Consider the following 19,844-nt stretch of genomic DNA (forward strand, 5'->3'; position numbering starts at 1 on the left):
TGTACATTACCACATCTCAAAGCTAAAATGACCGTTTGAATAGATCTACTGCAGAACATTGCCACAAGAACTATTTTCTCTTGATGCTTTTTTGACTGCAGAGCATCATTTTGCAATGGAAACCGTCTTTCATTTATTGCTGTAGACAATTACTACGCAGTTAATGAAGATAGTTTGGGTGCATCAAAGAAAGCAAATACACCTCTACCAACTATGTCGTTTGTTAAATTATCATTTTTGTTAGTCTCGCAAAAAACAAACCGTAGGCAGAAGAATGGTTTGCCCTATGGAATAGACTTTTTTTCTGTTTAATGCAAATATATAGGCTAACACGAGTCAGGCAGCAAAAGTAATGGAGCTTGAGTTTCTAAAGCACAGATGTATTTACATTTCATAAGGTACAAATCTGGAAATATCTCTGTCAGTCACAAATATTAACATCCCTGTTGCCTGTCTTCATGTGTATTTTAAGGTTGACTGCTGCATACATATAGTTTTATTTTAGGTTTTATTATAATACAGATATTTACCATAAACAGTGTTTCTGCATGATCATCCTTTTAAAAAAAAAGCATGCAAATGTTTTATGATTTTCTTTGAAAATTACTTTTTTACCATTAAAATATTTTTGTGTTGCCCCTAAATTGCTTGTGTTTTTTTTTTTTTTTTTTTTTTTTTTTTTATATACAAAAAAAAAGAACTAAATAAATAATTACAGGTTCATATACTTAGTCCTTACACAAAGCTGGTTTCCAGTTCACTCTTCAAGCTGTAGGATAATGTGGGCATATTCTATTGAACCTTCTCTAGCTTAAAATGGCTGATACTCTCGAATGTTAAGTTGCACTAACATATAAATACAGTGCTGATGATCTCAAGTTTAATGTAGAAATTGAACCTTTTGCAGACATATTTGTGAATGGTATTATTAGTATTTTAAAAATAATGTTTAATTTAGGTTTACAGTTTTTTTTTTATATATCTCTGAGGCTATTATAGTGAAAAGCCAGCCATTATTTTCTTAAATTGGATAGGAAAGAAATAGAACCTCAGTTAGGTTTTTGTTGTATACCGCATGTGTACACATGAATAAAGCTTACCCTCGCATTCTGAGCATGCAATTTGCCAGCAGCTGTGATTTCTAAAGATATTATAATGGTATGTGCATTTCCAAATAAACCTTTAATTTAGAGGGTGCTCCCATTGCCACAGGATTTCCACAGCATTATGGGGGTTTGAACACTTAAGCCATATCTACATTTTTTTTTTAACAGAGTAGCTAAGCAGAGCCTGTAAAATATTTAAACATTTATATGCAGAATTTCTCATTTACCTGAACCTCTCACCCTCTCTCACCCCCCTCTCTCTGTGTGTGTGTGTGTGTGTGTGTGTGTGTGTGTGTGTGTGTGTGTGTGTGTGTAAGTTTACATGGCAGAATTTATGATTTCTTGGCCATTTTTCAGAGAATATGAATGATAACACAAAAACTTTTCTTTCACTCATGGTTAGTTTTAGGCTGAAGCCATTTATTATCAATCAACTGTGTTTACTCTTTTTAAATCATAATGGCAACAAAAACTACCCAAATGACCCTGATCAAAAGTTTACCCCAGTTCTTAATACCGTGTATTGCCCCCTTTAACATCAATGACAGCTTGAAGTCTTTTGTGGTATTTTGTGATATTTTGTGGTATTTGTGGATGAGGCTCTTTATCTTCTCAGATGGTAAAGCTGCCCTTTCCTCTTGGCAAAAAGCCTCCAGTTCATGTAAATTCTTGGGCTGACTTGCTTGAACTGCACATTTGAGATCTCCCCAGAGTGGCTTTGTGATATTGAGGTCAGGAGACTGAGATGGCCACTCCAGAACCTTCATTTTATTCTGCTGTAGCCAATGACAGGTTGACTTGGTCTTGTGTTTTGGATCATTGTCATGTTGGAATGTCCGAGTACGTCCAGTGCGCAGCTTCCTGGCTGATGAATGCAAATGTTCCTCTAGTATTTTTTGATAACATACTGCATTCATCTTGCCAACAATTTTGACCAAATTTCCTGTGCCTTTGTAGCTCACACATTCCCAAAACATCAGCAATCCACCTCCATACCTTTCATCATAGGCCTTGTTGAGAGTAAATACAGCTGATTGATAATTATTATTATTATACAGGATTTATATAGCGCCGACAGTTTACGCAGCGCTTTACAATATTAGGGCAGACCGTACAGTTACAATACAATACAGGGGAGAATCAGAGGGCCCTGATAATAAATGGCTTCAGCCAAAGACTAACCACGAGTGAAAGAAATGTTTCTGTGTTATCATTCATATTCTCTGAAAAATGGGCAAAAAAATCATACATTTTGCCAGGGTATGTAAACTTATGAGCACAACTGTGTGTATGTATGTATGTATATGTGTGTGTGTGTGTGTGTGTGTATATATTATAATATAATTCTGTGGGGTTGATTTACTAAAGGTACGTAGACTATACTTCGCAGGTGCATTTGCTCTAATTTTCTCTAGAGCTTAATGAATGTGGTAAAGCTTCACTTTATAAAGAATACCTAATCACGTGCAAGGAAGGTGTTGTTCTATTGCGTACATAGGTGGCTGCTGATTCTATGGGGTTGATTTACTAAAGGCAAGTACCCTGTTCACTTTGCAAATTAATTTCCCTCAAAGCTTTGTTGTGAATGTCGTGGAATAAAAAAAAAAAAAAAAGAATTTTTGCTTGCACTTAATTGGATGATGGAAATCAACAGAACTTCCCCACATTCACTAAGGTTTTGGGAAAATTTGTGCAAATACTTGCCTTTAGAAAATTTAATTAAAACCTGTGTGTATATGTATTTGTACATATATATAAAATGTATTTGTGCATATATATATATATATATATATATATATATATATGTGTCTACACACCCCTGTTAAAATGTCAAGTTTCTGTGATATAAAAAAAATGAGACAAAGATAAATAATTTCAGAACTTTTTTCACCTTTAATGTGACCCATTGAAGCCATGGTAAAGCCATTCCTTTGTTGATTTGGATGTATGCTTTGGGTTGTCATGCTGAAAGATGAAGATTCTCTTCATGTTCAGCTTTCTAGCAGAAGCCTGAAGGTTTTGTGCCAATATTGACTGGTATTTGGAACTGTTCATAATCCCCTCTGTCTTGACTAAGGCATGATGCTGCCACCACCATGCTTCACTGTGGGTATGGTATTCTTTTGGTGATGTGCAGTGTTTTTTTTTTTTGCGCCAAACATATCTTTTGGAATTATGGCCAAAAGGTTCAACCTTGGTTTAATCAGACCATAACACATTTTCCCACATGTTTTTGGGAGACTATAGATGTGTTTTTGCAAAAAATCTAGCCAGGCTTGGATGTTTTTCTTCATATGAAAAGACTTCCGTCTTGCCACTCTACCCCATAGCCCAGACATTTGAAGAATACGGGAGATTATTGTCACATGTACTATATCGTTTTCGTCTCGTCTTTTCATCAATTTTGGAGGGATGTCCAGTTCTTGGTAATGTCCCTGTTGTGCCATATTTTCCTCACATGATGACTGTCTTCACTGTGTACCATGGTATATCTAATGCCTTAGAAATTATTTTGTACCCTTCTACTGACTGATACCTTTTAACAATGAGATCCCTCTGATGCTTTGCAAGCTCTCTGCTGACAATGGCTTTTGCTGTAGGATGCAACTAAGAAAATGTCAGGTAAGACCTACTAGAACAGCTGAACTTTATTTGTGGTTAATCATAGGCACTTTAAATGATGGCAAGTGTGTACTGACTCATATTTAACATGAGTTTGAATGTGATTGCTTACTTCTGAACATCCCTAGTTATAAAAGGGGTGTGCATACTTATGCAACCACATTTTTTTTTTTTTTATTCCCCCCCAAAAGATTTCAGTTTATTTTATATTTGAGTTGTACAGTTTATAGGTCACATTAAAGGTGGAAAAGGTTCTGAAATGATTTAGCTTTGTGTCATTTTTTTAAATCACAGAAAACTGACATTTTAACAGGGATGTTGTAGAATTTTTATATCCATTGTATATATTAAACATGACTGTAATACATTTATATGAAACCACTATATATTTTCTCTAAGTATACTATATATTAAATATTCTAAAAGCATTGTTATACGAGACAGAAAATGGGCTATAAGTTGCATTGTTTCTTCTCTCAGCCTCTTTTAAGGTGGGGTCTGCACAAATACTAGGTATTCTCCATCCAGTGCCTGTGGATCCTACTCCAAGAAATAGAAAATGAAGTTGCCCTGTCTTCAAAAAAATAATAAAAAGCCTACATCCTCCAGTGTATGTAGTGTCACTTGCAGAATTGTTTTCATTTCTTCATATAAATGCACTGAGAAAAGATCAAGTGTACCTTCTCACTAAAACTGCCCAGCAGACATAAATATCATTACTTAAATCCCCATTACCCAAAGACCACTTTTAGCTTTGCAATCCGCTTTGGTCCCACTGCTGCCTTTGTATGTAGTGTCTCTGGGCTAACCTTGATGTCCTGTCAGATTAGAAGTTTAAGGGTAATTTTGCTAAAAATAAAGTCACTGATGTTCTTTTTATTTTATGCATGCATGTGTCATTTACCTACTGTTTATACAGATACTCCTCGTTTTAACGACGTACCTGTTTAACGACTGCTCGGACTTAAGACCAGCTCTCCCCACCTGAACGGCACGCTGTACATCATTGTATTGTACAGTACAGAATTTTCATTTGTGTTGTGTGCTTATGCAAATTAAATCAACACTATTGAGCTCGAGTTTTGTGTTTAGACCTTTTTTTTTACAGTGCAGTAGTTAAGAATGCTTAAAATACTGATTTCTTGTGACTCCTTGTTTAACAACCAATTTGTTTAAAGACTTGGTCGTTGGAACAGAACCTGTCGTTAAGTGAGGAGTACCCATATATCACCTCTTGATCCAAATGCTTGGCGCAATAATTATAGCCACTGTTTATTTGCATTGTTTGCCTGTATTAGCCAAAATTGTTAATTTTTGTTGCTTTAATTTAGTAGAAAAAGTATAACTGGTGCAAATCCTGGGCTGTAAAGTGAGGGAGTCATTTGCCTAGGCTCAGCCTCTAAACTTTGTGAAGGTCTCGGACTCCTCAGTCTCAGCTTTCTATGCTTTCAACCTTGAGATAAGTCCACAAGGTGACATGCACCTCATTGGACTTGACTCATAGTAATCCAGTACATTTAAAGTGCTTAATTCCTGGGGTTCAGCTAAGACAGAGGTCTAAGCACTTTTGTTAGTGTATTTGCTAATAACTATTGCTAGATTATATGTCCTATTTTTTTGTATAAAAAAGAAAATAATACCCTGGTCAATGATTTTTTTTTATTATTATTTTCTTTATATTTTAGAAATTGTTGCTTTTGGCTCCCGAAGTTGCTCTGACACTGTTAAAGGTGTGAAGAGGAAAAAAATAGTAACAGAAAACCACCTAAAGAAAATACCTAAGTCACCATTAAAGAATGTCACCAAGGAGAAGCAAAGGCATGATCTAGACTCCTACACATCATCCAGCTCAACCCCCTCAGGATCCGGTCATTCAAAAGAGAAGGAGCTTTTGCTGGTAGAACTACATAAACAAAACATCAGACAAAGCAAAGGTTCAAATTCGGAACTAACTGGACAGTCTGCCAAGTCTGGGGTGTCAATGCAGGCTAAAAAACTGTCTGTTCCACCAGACTTATGCAACGGGAGAACTGAAGGCTTTGATTTTGGTGGCAAAATGACTTTAATCAAGGAAACTAGTGCTTCTAGCGTATTAACAGTCTGTGAAAAAAGTGCAAATCGTAACTCAGAGAACACCAATAAGCAGTATTCATGTGCAAATTCAGCTTTTGATGTTTTATTAAAAGCAATGGAGCCTGAACTCAACACTTTGAACCAGTCTCGGGCACCTTGTGGCACTCAAACGGAAAAGCAGGGGCATAATAACAATCAAGCAGCTTCAGTAACATACATAAGTTCAAGTCCATCTTCTTTGTCTCAAAGGGAATCAAGTGCTAAATATTTACATTATCATCATAGACCTCAGAGTGGTCAGCCTTGCATGTCAATTAAACACTCTCCAAATACCCAGGGTCATTTAGGTATTAAGGAAGAACAGTGTGAGATGCAAATACCTGCTGCCTGTTCAGGGTACTCCAGTGCTCTGGACATAACCAAACATAAACAAGTTTATCATGTAGCTGTAACTTCTTCCTTAGTTAGTTCTTCAACTAATACGGTAACTCAGGTTCTTTCGCTGCCAGTAAATTCTTTATCTAATTCTTCTAATCTGTCTTTAAATTCCACATACAGTGTAACCCAAGTCGCCTCACTTATTACTGGGGAGCAAATGTGCAATATTGTTTTAAAGGATCAAAAACCTAAGAAACAAGGTAAATACATATGTGAATATTGTAACAGGGCGTGTGCAAAACCCAGTGTTCTCCTAAAGCACATTCGATCACATACTGGGGAACGTCCATACCCTTGTGTAACATGTGGATTTTCTTTCAAAACAAAAAGTAATTTGTACAAGCACAAAAAGTCTCATGCACATGCCATTAAACTTGGACTAGGTATACGAACAGATTCTGGTGGCATGCTCCTTTCACAGGATTCTGAAAAAGCACTTTTTATTAGTTCAGATGCGGATGACAGTGGAGAAAGTGACGAGGAGTATACTTCAGAGGAAAGGCAAGAAGATCAAAGCCTTTCAAGCATGGAATTCCCAGAAAATGTAAAAATGGCATCTGCATCTGACAGCATTTCACAGAAAGAAGGAAGGTCTTCCTCAAACAGCCCCGTTGCAATGTTGCAAGACAGTTCTGACAACCGAATAGAGGCAAAACTGACGGAATTACCTAAAGTTGTTGTTTATCCAGTCAGTGTTTCTCCGTTGAGAGCTGATAGCCCAAAAGTTTTAGAATCTACTTCTGAACATTTTGTAGCACAAATGGCAGAATTAAAAACAAAAAACAAGCCTTTAAATGTTTTGCGAATGTGCTCATTAAGCGAATTAGAGCAGTCCTCTCATAAAACTTGTGAATTAGTTCAAGTTGAAAGCAAACAGCCAACAAATATAACTTCTCATGCACAGTTGCAGAGACAGCAAGCTACTGATTGCTCCCAAGAGCAACAGAGCAAATGTCTATTAAGTCCTCGAAGTTTAGGAAGCACAGACTCTGGATATTTCTCCAGGTCAGAGAGTGCAGATCAAGCTATGACTTCTCCATCACCTTTTGTTAAACTTTTGCCCTCCATTGAAAAAGATCTGACTAAAAATGTAAGTTCTTTGGCACACCCAGCTGTTCATGGGACAATTGTACAACCAGTATGTGTTGAGAAACCACCTTCTGCTACAGGAATAATGCGGCCTCCATTAGGATCAAGAACGCTTGAAGAACGTATTTCAAAGTTAATTTCAGACAATGAAGCATTGGTTGATGACAAACAACTAGACAGTGTGAAGCCAAGAAGAACCTCATTGTCGAGAAGAGGCAGCATTGATTCACCAAAGTCTTACATATTTAAAGACTCCTTCCAGTTTGATCTAAAACCCCCAGGAAGACGTACAAGTTCCAGTTCTGACATACCAAAGTCCCCTTTCACACCAACGGACAAGTCTAAACAAGTTTTTTTTCTTTCTGTTCCTTCACAATACCCTTCCATTGACTGTTTACCAATTACAAGAAGCAATTCAATGCCCACAACAGGGTATTCAGCTATCCCCCCTGTAATTCCAGCTTCCCATCCTCTCCGAGGAAGCCAGTCATTTGATGACAAAATAGGTACTCTTTATGATGATGTGTTTGTTTCAGGACCACCTATGCCCCAGCAAACAGTTCATCCTCGTACTCTTGTTAGACAGGCTGCTGTTGAAGACTCATCAACCACTGAACATTGTGGCCTGGGACCTGCTCGATCGGTTGATGAAAGTTATCCTACAAGCAAATCCTTGCAGGATGTCTTGCTGCCTAGAAGTAAATCTTTTGTGCAAGGGTCTAGTTTAGACAAAATGAAAAAAACACATCAGGGTCGTGGTACAATGTTTGAATGTGAAACATGTAGAAATAGGTACAGAAAGCTAGAGAATTTTGAAAACCATAAGAAGTTTTACTGTTCTGAGTTACATGGACCAAAGAGCAAAACTATAGCTCGAGAAACTGAGCATAGCACAACTTCAACTATTTCTCAGCCTCAAATTCTTCATTATAGAGTTGGTACTTCAACTGGAACTTTGGAACAGCCACTGCTTATCCGGAAACGAAGAAAGATGAAAAGTGTAGGTGATGATGATGAACCCCAACAAAGTGAATGTCGTCTAACTCCAGAAAATATGGAACCTCTGAAAAATGTAGCTAGCACAAAATCCTCATCTACTATAACAATTTTAGGCTCACAATCATGTACTGTTTCAAGTCCTCAAATACAGTTGGTAGCAAGAAACACAGAAACAAATACTGATATGAAGGTGCCTGGAGTAGACAAGAACACAAACTTAATTTTAACAGAAAAAGTGGAACTTAAATGTCAGGGAACTTGTATTTCAGTAATTCAACACACAAATTCATTGAGTAGGCCCAGCTCATTTGAGAAATCAGAATCTGTTGAAAGAGTTTCACCGGTACCATTTTATGAACATCAGAAGTGTAATGTAAAGAATCCCATGAACACAGTTAATATTCAAGAAGAAAAACCCCATCATGCCTCTCATAGCTCCTTGGGTGGATCAGTTGACACATCAAAAACAGAAGTCCATGAAAGCCAACAAAGTGCACTTACAGAAAGAACAGCATCAGCTCCTCAATCTCGTCTGGTTCGCCAACATAACATTCAGGTTCCAGAGATATTGGTTACAGAGGAACCAGATAAAGATCCAGAAGCTCAAGGAAATGATCAAGAACCTCAAGAAAAATTTAGCTGGCCACAACGCAGTGGAAGTCTTTCCAGTTTGCCTACCGAAAAACTCCCTCCCAAAAAGAAAAGAATTCGTTTGGCTGATCTTGATAACTCATCTGCTGAATCAAGTTTTGAGTCTACCTATTCAAGAAGCCTGAGCCGAGAGAGCAGTTTATCTCGTGCCTCAAGTTTTTCAGCTTCATTTGACAAAGAAGAGACTTCAAAAACTGAGAGTTTCTCAAAAACAGATAGTATAAACAAATCTTCAGAGTTCCTTACAATTCCAACAGGATTAAATGCATTTGGAGTTCCACGGGAAATGAGGAGAGCTGCATCGGAGCAAATAAACTGCACACAACCTTCAATGGAAGTCTCAGACTACAGAAGTAAATCATTTGACTGTGGCAGCATGTCTAGATCAAGATCTATGTCGCCAACTAATATTGTGACTTCAAGATCATCTTTTGTGTGTAGAACAAATACTGGACATATTCCCCTATTAGAAAGGAGGAGAGGGCCACTTGTAAAGCAGATATCTTTAAATATTGCAGAAATTGGTGTTGCTACTTCTAAACCCAAAGTCCATCAGTCAGAAACACCTGTATTGTCACAGCAAAGCATGCATGCAGTAAACAGATCGTTAATGGAATTTACAGTGTGCCCAAAAGAATTCCCTAAGCAGAAACTTGTAACCGACAAACATTTTTCAGCTGAAACCTCAAAGCTTGCTCCGCATAGTGATGTCAATGTTTCAATAAATGCAACTAATACTAACTTATTTAAAAAAGATTTAACCATTGGAAAGCAAAGCATGTTGCAAATTGATGGAAAAGAGAAGTATGTGTCTCACAATAAGAACGAAGGTAAAACAAGTTTTGCTCCCAAATATCAACTTGAATGTCAGAAAATCCGAGAGAACCAGTTTTGTGCTTCAAAACCAATTGCAATGATTTTGCCAAATAGCTCTTCTGAAGACAATAGACTTAGTAGCACATCTTGGAATTTAAAGACCGATACTACAGACAGTAGACCCAGTATATGTATGACCATGCAAAAACAAAGCAAACTGTATTGTAATTTACAAACCACACATTCAATAGTTGTTCCAGTTCATAACTACAGCAATTCTCTATATTACGGGTTTCCTCCAATTACTTCTCTCCCTGAGATTTTAGTAACACAAGACCATGGGAATCAAATGATTTTTAAAGCCAGTTCAGGTACTGTGACAGAGAAGGAACCAGTACAGATGCCAAAGCCTAATGAGGAGCCCAGCAGACCTCCTGTAAGCGCTCCCAAAAATGCAGAAAGTTGTCTTCCACGATCTGCACCTCAAAAAGCTCCAGTAGCTGGCCTAGTCCCTCAGCAAGAGACTTCAGCCTCAAGCAAGCGAATGCTTTCACCAGCCAACAGTCTTGATATTGCTATGGAGAAACAGCAAAAGCGTGTAAAGGATGAAAGTGGGGCTGCAAGTAATACCAGTGGTCAGCAAGTGCATTTGATGAGCATGAATGCTATGGAGCCTGGTAAACAAAGAAAGCCAATGCTAGTAAGACAGTTTTGCACTACAGACCCAGGTGAAAGCTTGGATAAGGATGTTAATCCTGGAAAGTATAGCCCCGAAGATCGATCTTTGGGGTCACAGATCACCAGCTTCCATTCCTCTGCAAAACCCATTTCCGATGTGAAAGAAACAATTGAATGTGAGAAAAATAAATCTCCTGAACTTTCTGGTCCCAGTGTAAGAATGTCGCCAGAGCCTTCTACCAGCACTCAAGCATGCTCTTTGAAGCCTGCATATAGTAGCCAAGAGAGGTCATCTGTTAATACTAAAGCAGTTAATATTCAAGGCCAAATAAAACTTGGTGCAGCAATATCAGTGGTAAATGCAGGGGATATGCATAGGCTGTCTTTTCCAAGCCTGAAAACATCAACAAGTTTCACGTGGTGTTACCTGCTGAAGAGGAAGCCAATCCATCTTCCACAGAATGACCAAAAGACATCTGCCTATGCTTCCTGGACTATCGGTTCTAATAATCCAAACCCACTTGGATTACCCACCAAAGTGGCTCTGTCGCTGTTAAATTCAAAGCAGAAGTGTGAGAAGTACATGTTTACTTCAGTGAAAACATCTTACGCTAGGCATGACATCCTGGTGTATTCAAGCAAATGGAAAAGAAACGCGAAAGAGGTAATAAAATAATTGTGAGAATCAATATAACATTTTATTCAGCCCTACTCAATTCAACTCAATATGTGAATCTACAGGGGAGAGTAGGAACCTTAAGGCCCCATTCACGTATTTGCATTATAGTTGCGTTTTCATTTTTGTTTTGCAGCAAAGCAAACATGATGAGAATGTGCTGTAAAAATGCGTGTCTTTGTTCATCAATGCTTGTAATAAAATTGTGCATTTTTACGTTCAAAGATTTTATTGGGGGCCATTAAAATTGCAGCTTCATTCTACTCTTAGTAAAAAGTAGATCTATGATTATAATCCCTCCAAATACCACCATATTACCAGAAGGATATACCAGAAGAATATCTCTTCTTCTTCTACCTTTTTTTTTTTGCTCTAGTATTTCCAATTTCAGAGGTGAAATTTGGACCATTATATGTAGACTCCCCCAGCTCCCTTTCCATATCACATATATAAATTACCTGTCTCTGTATAAGTGGTGCACTGCCTTTCCATAGAAATAAATGAAGGTTTTACCACTCCTACAGAGGAGGGGCAAAGCCTGACTGGTTTAATTTTTAAGAAAATGCTGTGCAACACTGAGTAGTCTGCCCAGCAAAGATCTCACGGCGGGGACAGGCATGTGTGAGACTTGCAAAGGGTTACGGGGGAAGGACATCAAAGACTAAGGATAACTGTACTAAAAGTACACTTGTTCTTAAAGAGCTAGATTTGAGCATGTATAAAGAGGGAAATGGAGAACCTGTATTTCTTAAAAATCGAAGTGAAGGGAAAAATCCCTCACTATGCAATTACCCATAGATCAGGAGGAAGTAACAAACTGCACTAGCCAAGATGGTAAATTTCAGTCGGATATCCTGACAAACTAATGATAACTTGTATAAAGGACCATTTCATTAAAGTGGCTTGCAAGCCTGGACTTTTTTTTACCTTAAAGTGATATTAAAGGCTTTTTTTTAAAAAATAAGACGTATTTCATACTTGCTCTGTGCAGTGGTTTTGCATAGAGCAGCCCTGATCCTCCTTTTCTCTGGTCCCTTGCTTGCACTCTTGGCCCCTCCCTCCTTCCGAGTGCCACCCCCGGAAGGAGGGAGGGGCCAAGAGTGCAAGCAAGGGACCAGAGAAAAGGAGGATCAGGGCTGCTCTATGCAAAACCACTGCACAGAGCAAGTATGAAATACGTCTTATTTTAAAAAAAAAAGCCTTTAATATCACTTTAAGGTAAAAAAAAGTCCAGGCTTGCAAGCCACTTTAAGCCAGAAGTTTTTCTTCTGAATATGCTAGTTAATGTCTGTGTGTGGACGTGTTAGATTTTATGTTTAAATATTTTTTTATCCATCAACTGTGATTGTAAGTATCCAGCATTTTTTTTAAATATGTCATAACAATAATTTAGCTTTTGTACAGGGTTTCCTCATACTAAAAATTTGTTATGACTGTGGATTTTGCATTGGAATCAGGCATCCAATTCTAAGTCTTTAATTGCGAATTGTTAGTATGTAATTCAAAATAATGGCTCACAATATTTTAGCCTGATTTTCCTTAAAAATACGGTATTTACAATCACATTAATTATGATTGGACATATATTCAAGTTCAGTATTTATTTTAAACTTTTGTTTTTGCATGTTTAATATTAGATGTGTTTAAAAAAAATTGAGAGCCATTTTCAGTATTTATTGTATGTAAGGCATCTTTAGTCCAATCAAACCACTTACGAACCAGCCACTGTCGTTATACGTAGGTACTATGATGTAGAATACCGGAGTTATGGCAGCAGATGGCTGCCTAACCTCAGTATTTTCTTCAACGGCGGGTGGTCCTCTTTCAGATAAAAGTGGTTTTCTTGGCGGATTTGCCGCGAGATCACGTTTGTCGGTGATGGGATAGGTGCCCCCCCTCCCACGGCCTCCGGTCGTCTCTACCTCTACCAGAGCAGCTGGTATCGGCGGAGACAATACAATCCTCTCCCCTCAGTAGCATGGAGCCCAGTGAGGGAATGGCCCCCACTAAGCTCCATAACATTGGATGATGGAAACGACATCAAACGCCAATGCTCTTTGGGGAAAAAAAAACACTTTTTTTTATTTATTTTTTATTTCATTTAAGTGTAAATGTGACATCTGAGGTCTTTTTGACCCCAGATATCTATTACATTCCTTATAATAGGAATAAAAGTGACCCATGTTTGTTTGTTTTGTTTTTTGTTTTGTTTTTTAAGGACAGTGTAAAAACAAAAAGTTAAATAAATAATAATAAAAAATATTTTTTAAGCACCCCGTACCGCTAAACTTGCGCACAGAAACAAACGCATACGTAAGTCGCACCCGCATATGAAAACTGTGTTAAAAAAACACATGTGAGGTATCACCACAATCGTTAGAGCGAGAGTAATAATTCTAGCAAAAGACCTCCTCTGTAACTCAAAACTGGTAACCTGTAGAAATGTTAAACTTCGCCTATGGAAATTTTTAAGGGTAAAAGTTTGTCACCATTCCACGAGCGGGCGCAATTTTGAAGCATGACATGTTGGGTATCAATTTACTCAATGTAACACTATCTTTCTAACTGTAACTGTACTGTTGTCTTATTTTTTAATTCAAAAAAGTGTCTTTTAAAAAAAAAATTGACCTTGTAAAGGTCCGTAAACATGATTGGACTTTTTGACAGCAAACATCCAAATTAGCTGTTTTAAGGCAACATCTGACCTTTTGTATGCTCCATCGGACAAACTTTTTTGGTTTTCATCGGACAAATGGCTGTGCGAGAAAACAAACTTTTCGACAACATAAGTCCGGTGGAGTGTACAGAAAACCATTGGACTTTACAAACGCGCATGCTCAGAACCAATGCAAAAGATCAGACAACAAGACAGAAGTTGACCAAAGGTGGTGGTAAAGAGCAGAAAAACCACGTGATTTGGTGATAGTTGGCTGAAAAAGTCAGATCGTGTGTATGCTTAAAGCGGTTGTATAGTCATATTGTAACTTTTACCTACAGGTAAGCCTATAATAAGGCTTACCTGTAGGTAAAAAGAATATCTCCTATACCTGTACGGATTAGGAGATATTCCCCTCGCAATGAGCCGCTGATTTCAGTGGCGCATGCGCTCCGGGGATTCTTGGCTTAAAGTCCGGCAGGCACCAGACCCTGCATGTGCGGGAGTGACGACATCCCGGCTCTGGCCACTCACAGCGCCAGAGCCGCAATACCCGGAAGACACGTCGAGGGAACATGTCGGCTCCCTCGGTGTGGACCGAGTGAGATGCCGTCACCTCATTCTAAGGTAAGTATTTCATAATGAGCTAGTATGCGGTGCATACTAGCTCATTATGCCTTTTCCCTTACAGGTCTAGAAAAAAAAAAGTCAGCGGGTTTATTCCCGCTTTAACAAGTTCAGGGCCAATGCCCTGTGTACAAAAGTCCATGGGAAAGTTTGTATAAAGTCCGATCGTATGTATGAGGCTTAAGACCGCTGCGCAAACACGGTCATGTCATAACGTATTGCAACAACTGACATTTTATAGGGTATCTGAAAAAAAAATATATATAATGTTTGGGGGTTCTAAGTAATTTTCTAGCAAAAAAAAATTATTTTAACTTTGTAGACAAATTTGAAAAATAGGCCTGGTCCTTAAGTGGTTAAAATAAGCAGAAGATATTTGATCTGATGTAAGTGTGAAAATCCATATCTGAAACTTTTTATTTTATTTCACAACTGCATTGGTAATTTGGAATTTGTGTGTTTGTAACTGCAAACATCACTTTAATGTTTGTCATGCATATTTATTAGAAATTACAGTTAACCTTTTTTCTGTCATGATATAGTCATCTCAAAGCCAGTCTTCAGTAAATCAACTTGAAGGTCAGAAAACAGCTGAAGCAAGTAGTGAACAAGAGAAGGAAATTTTTCAAAATCGAAATGAGCCAAGAAGAGTGAAAATTTTTGATGGAGGGCAAGTATTTTTCTCTCTCTCCCTCTCTCTCTCTAGCTATAGATATATATATATATATATATATATATATATATATATATATAATATAATTACTTTCACGTATAATGCACATTTTTTTGGCATGCGTGCTAAACATGTAGATATTACATGGGATTTGGTAAAGATTAGAGTTGCTACGCACAACCTAATCTCATTGATAACTGCTAACTTGGTGGCTCAGGCCACACTCCACTTTTCTCCCAGTTGTCCCGCTGGAAGCAATCAATGCAAGTGCTAATACCTCCTCTCATTGAGATATGTGATAGGCACAAGGGAATGACTTTGCAATTGATACAACACACATGTCAGGATAAAAATAGGTGGACTCCATGTGAAAGTTCTTGTTGCTTGGATGTATTTGCTTATTGCCTGAATCCCTAATCCACAATAAGCATGCCACAAGTGGCGTCAACATAAAATCAGAAAGCCTGCTCTACTAAATTAATCTGTGTCAATGACTGAAGACGGAGGGTGAGTGGTAGCTGGGCAGCTTTCATTTTCCAAAGGAGCTAGGAATGTGAGCCCCATTTTTTTATTTTTTTTATTTTCTATTATTAATTTCAAAATGGGTGAGTGGAAGGAGTGTGTACTGTAATGAGAAGCTGCTAGGCCTGTCAAGTACTTTAAGAGATCCCGAAGACTTATTGCAGTAGGTGACAATGATTACGTTTTTTTTTTTTTTTTCTTAATGGTAATTAATATTGTATTTCTACATCATTCTTTGCGTTCAATCTGGATAAAGATTAATCATTGTGCATTCAGAATGTGGAAGCAGCAAGTTAGAAAACAATGCAATTGGCAAGATGAGGCATCTTAAAGCTGAACTCCGGCCACAAAAGATTGAAATATACTCTTTAGAAACCACAAAGGATATACATCTAATTTGTTTGCATTGAATGCCTTTGCAAACCTGGAAGTTACCTTGTAAAAATAGCACTGTGCTACACTCTGTGCTTCTACAGAAAGCAGGGCTGCGATAAGCACCCAGCAGATCACCCACTTCTACCTGTCTGCAGAAAATTACTACTCATAGTACACCAAGATTCCAGTTAGTCCTTGTACACACAGTCGGACATTCCGACGGAAAATGTCCGATCGGACCGTGTTGTCGGATAATCCGACTGTGTGTGGGCTTCATCGGACTGTTTCCGTCGTAATATCCGATGGACAAAGTTTTAGAGCTGGGCTATAAAACTTTCCGACAACATGATCCGATCAGACTTTGTCCGATCGTTTGTAGAGAATTCCGATCGGACAAAGTGCCACGCATGCTCAGATCAAATTTCTAGACCAAAGTTATTGGCTACTAGCCTGAACGTAGTCCCGTCGTAATGAAATAATGCTAACACGTTACGTACGATCGGATTTTCCAACGACTTTATCCGACCGTGTGTATGCAACACAAGTTTCGGACAAAATCCGTTTGACAAAATCCAACGGATTTTGTAGTCGGAATGTCCGACCGTGTGTACAAGGACTAAGACTACACACACCTCTTGCATATAGGCAATATTTTCTTATCCTGGAGTTCAGCTGTATTTATTTATTTATTAATTGCAGACATAGGTCTCTGTATAGTTTAGATTCACTAGTACGTTGGATCATGTGACCTGGAACAAGGAAGTCGATTTCCTTATCAAGGCTCAAAATTTCAAGTCCCGAGCTACTAGCCAGGCCTCAGAGGTTACTCGCCACCAGTTGCCCCACCCAACCCTGCCCCTGTCCCGCCCCACCTTCTCATAATTCCGCTCCTAAACTTCTCATGAAATTACACTTAAATGTTTTATGTAGAATTAAGTTATAAAAATAAATATTAACATCTTTACCCACCAATGCAGCCGGCCCGTGCCTACCATTGCAGCCTGTGTTCACCAATGCAGCCTCTGCCCACCATGCAACCTGTGTCTACCATGCAGCCCAGCTGTGCAGGGTAGGAGACAAGCAGGAAAGCTGCCCGGATGATCAGAGCGCAAGGAACACAGCGATAACAGCTGTAATTTCAATTGCTGTGTTCCCGCCCCCCACTCAAAGTCACATACAGAGCCTGGCCGGGAAACTTTGATTGACAGATCGTCTATATGTGAAAGCAAGCAGCAGGGAACACAGCAATGTGAAATGAAAGCTGTTATGGATGTGTTCCCTGCGTTCTGATCATCCGGGGGCCGCTCTCCTTCCTCTTCCCCTCCACGTTCGCTGAAGGAAGGACTCCCATTCAACCCAGGCTGCCAGCGGTGGTCCACCCCCTCCCCCCCACCCTCCCACTCCCAAACCCTTCCTCGAGCAGACGAGTGACATTTTTGAGGACTGTCCTTATTACAGTGGACATGTAGGTTTATGCTTAATCTGATACCCCTATCGACCTTCTCTAAGGCATCTGTTTGAAGAATATGTAAACTTTAGGGTATAGGAAACTTAAAGTGCTTATGCACATGGATGCTTTTGGGCATACAACATAAATTGCGAGCATACATCCGCTCTTGGGATATGCAGCTGTGTAAAGCCGCCCATAGTAATGAATGGATGTACATGGCTGTATGCAGCTTTACACTGCTATTTGCGTAAAAGCATGCATGTGTACCAGTGTACAACCTTATACACAGTTTGTGATCAGTGCTATACAGCTTTAAGCATGTGCAGGTTTATGCAAGTAGCAGCATAAACACACATGCAGCCACTTATTGCAGAGAGTACACAGTAGTTGTTTATCTCGGATGCAGAAAATACATCCACAATTTACGTTGTATGTCTCATGCGCATATCAACTCTGATTCAAAGTGGGATTTAGTGGCACCTTCCCCGGTGTGGCGTTATAATGCAAAGTCTTTTTATTTGATGTGAGACTTGCATAGCTTGTCCTTTCATCCCTTTAAAATCATAGAACCCTAGTATAAGTGATGCCTAATTCATTTCGATTCATCAGTCTTGCATGTCCAAAGAAGACATTTGTTTTATTGTATGGGGCTTACCTTCCCTGAAAATACACTAAAACATTGTTTTACTACCTGTGGTAGTATTCTCTGGTTGTAAGAAAGTCACAGGCTTACTCACATGCAAACTCCTAGTGTATTACATATTTAGGCTTTCAGCAAATCACTCAGCACTTGTTAGTAGTTGTTATGTAAAATGTACAGCAATACTATTTTTATTATTTAGTAAACAAAATACTATTTTTGACATTTGAAATTGTCAACATTTATTTAAACGTAGTTTTCCCTGAAATAAAGTCGCAAAAATTTGTTGCATTTCGGCTTTGAAAAACCTTGTTTCAGTAGCTAGTTATTAAATGTAGTGTTAATATTCCTGGTAGGTATAAGTCAAATGAAGAGTATGTGTATGTGCGAGGTAGAGGAAGAGGAAAATATATTTGTGAAGAATGTGGAATAAGATGCAAGAAGCCCAGCATGTTAAAGAAACACATTCGTACGCACACAGACCTCAGGCCGTACCACTGCAACTACTGTAACTTCTCCTTCAAAACAAAAGGTACGCAGTCTAAATCTTCTACTGTTTTTTTTTTTTTTTCACATTACTTTATTTTATCCCAAACTTTTTTTTTTTCTTTTAAGGTGTAACTTTATTGTACACAAAGAACAAGAAAACACAAGCAAATATAGTGGAGCAAACAGTGCTCAATTACTGCTGTGCAAAAGCTACAATATAGCCATTCAGCATACATGGATTAATATAAAAGTAAACCTCCATAGACACTATCAGGTTTTCTGCAGATTGTTGTCTTCAGATTTACCAAAACCATATAATATGAGGTCAAACCTTAAGATTTTCAATTTGTATGCAATCAGGCAGGTCCTTGCACTACATGGTTTTGCTAAATCTGAAGACAAAAATCTGCAGAAAATCTAATAGTGTGTATGGGGTCTAACAATAATTATCCCAAACTTGGGCCAGATGTGAGCTACCGCTACAGCCTCTGCTGTTAATGACAGCTGGATTTTGCCAGCTTCATAGATCACACATGTACACTGTGGCAGTTGTATATTTCTTTGTGAAGGCTACACTCCATAATTGGTACTTCTTGTCACCTTCTATTTCTACAAACATCCAAAATAAATGTGCACAACACCATGCAGACACATTTAAGTTTATCTTTGTTGTTGGTTTTGATGTTTCAGTAACACATACCAACAAGCATTACAAACTTCATTCTCCTTGCTTGCTTTTTGGTAGCCATCGCTTCCACCTGCTGGATGACTTCATTAATACATGTGCACCATCACAAGGAATCATAAACTGATGACATGTAGGCTTATCTCTGCACTAACTATGGAGAAAAATAAGGGATGAGACAACATTTTTCATATGCAACCACTACATTTCATTTAGGGCTTATCCATGAGCTTTCATTTGCACCGTTTGCATTGTTTATTGCATTTTTTTTTTTTTTTTACTTTGTTTGAAAGGCTTCTTATCAAATGAACTTTGATGGGAAGATGCAGTGTAACATACAGTGTAGCAAGCATTACCTTTTTCATAAAAAAATACATGAAATTTGCTAGAAAAACAGTTCACTGGCACTTCAAGATTCTGACGGAAATAGTGGAGAAAAAGCAGGGATGACTGTACTGCAGCCTTACAATCAAACACCGGTCACGAATAACCTGCACACAGGTTTTTAACCGCAAAACAAACAAAAAACTCCCAGTGCAATAAGTCCTAGCTACAACGCTATATATTAATGTGAGTCTA

General features: G+C 38.3%; 1 protein-coding gene across 6 annotated transcripts in view; it reads left to right on the forward strand.

The window, feature by feature from the left end:
* Nucleotides 1–19,844, forward strand: part of HIVEP1 (HIVEP zinc finger 1) — a 257,685-nt gene that overhangs the window by 195,317 nt on the left and 42,524 nt on the right. For all 6 annotated transcript variants that reach the window (XM_077492198.1, XM_077492200.1, XM_077492202.1 and 3 more), the window contains 3 exons: nt 5,414–11,136; nt 14,974–15,101; nt 18,448–18,623. In XM_077492198.1, the coding sequence (XP_077348324.1) occupies nt 5,414–11,136; nt 14,974–15,101; nt 18,448–18,623 (6,027 nt within the window). The remainder of the gene's footprint in view (nt 1–5,413; nt 11,137–14,973; nt 15,102–18,447; nt 18,624–19,844) is intronic.

This window comes from Lithobates pipiens, unplaced genomic scaffold (assembly GCF_037356315.1).
Source record: "Lithobates pipiens isolate NorthernLeopardFrog02 unplaced genomic scaffold, aLitPip1_a1.2 Scaffold_19, whole genome shotgun sequence".
NCBI classification, from domain to species: domain Eukaryota; kingdom Metazoa; phylum Chordata; class Amphibia; order Anura; family Ranidae; genus Lithobates; species Lithobates pipiens.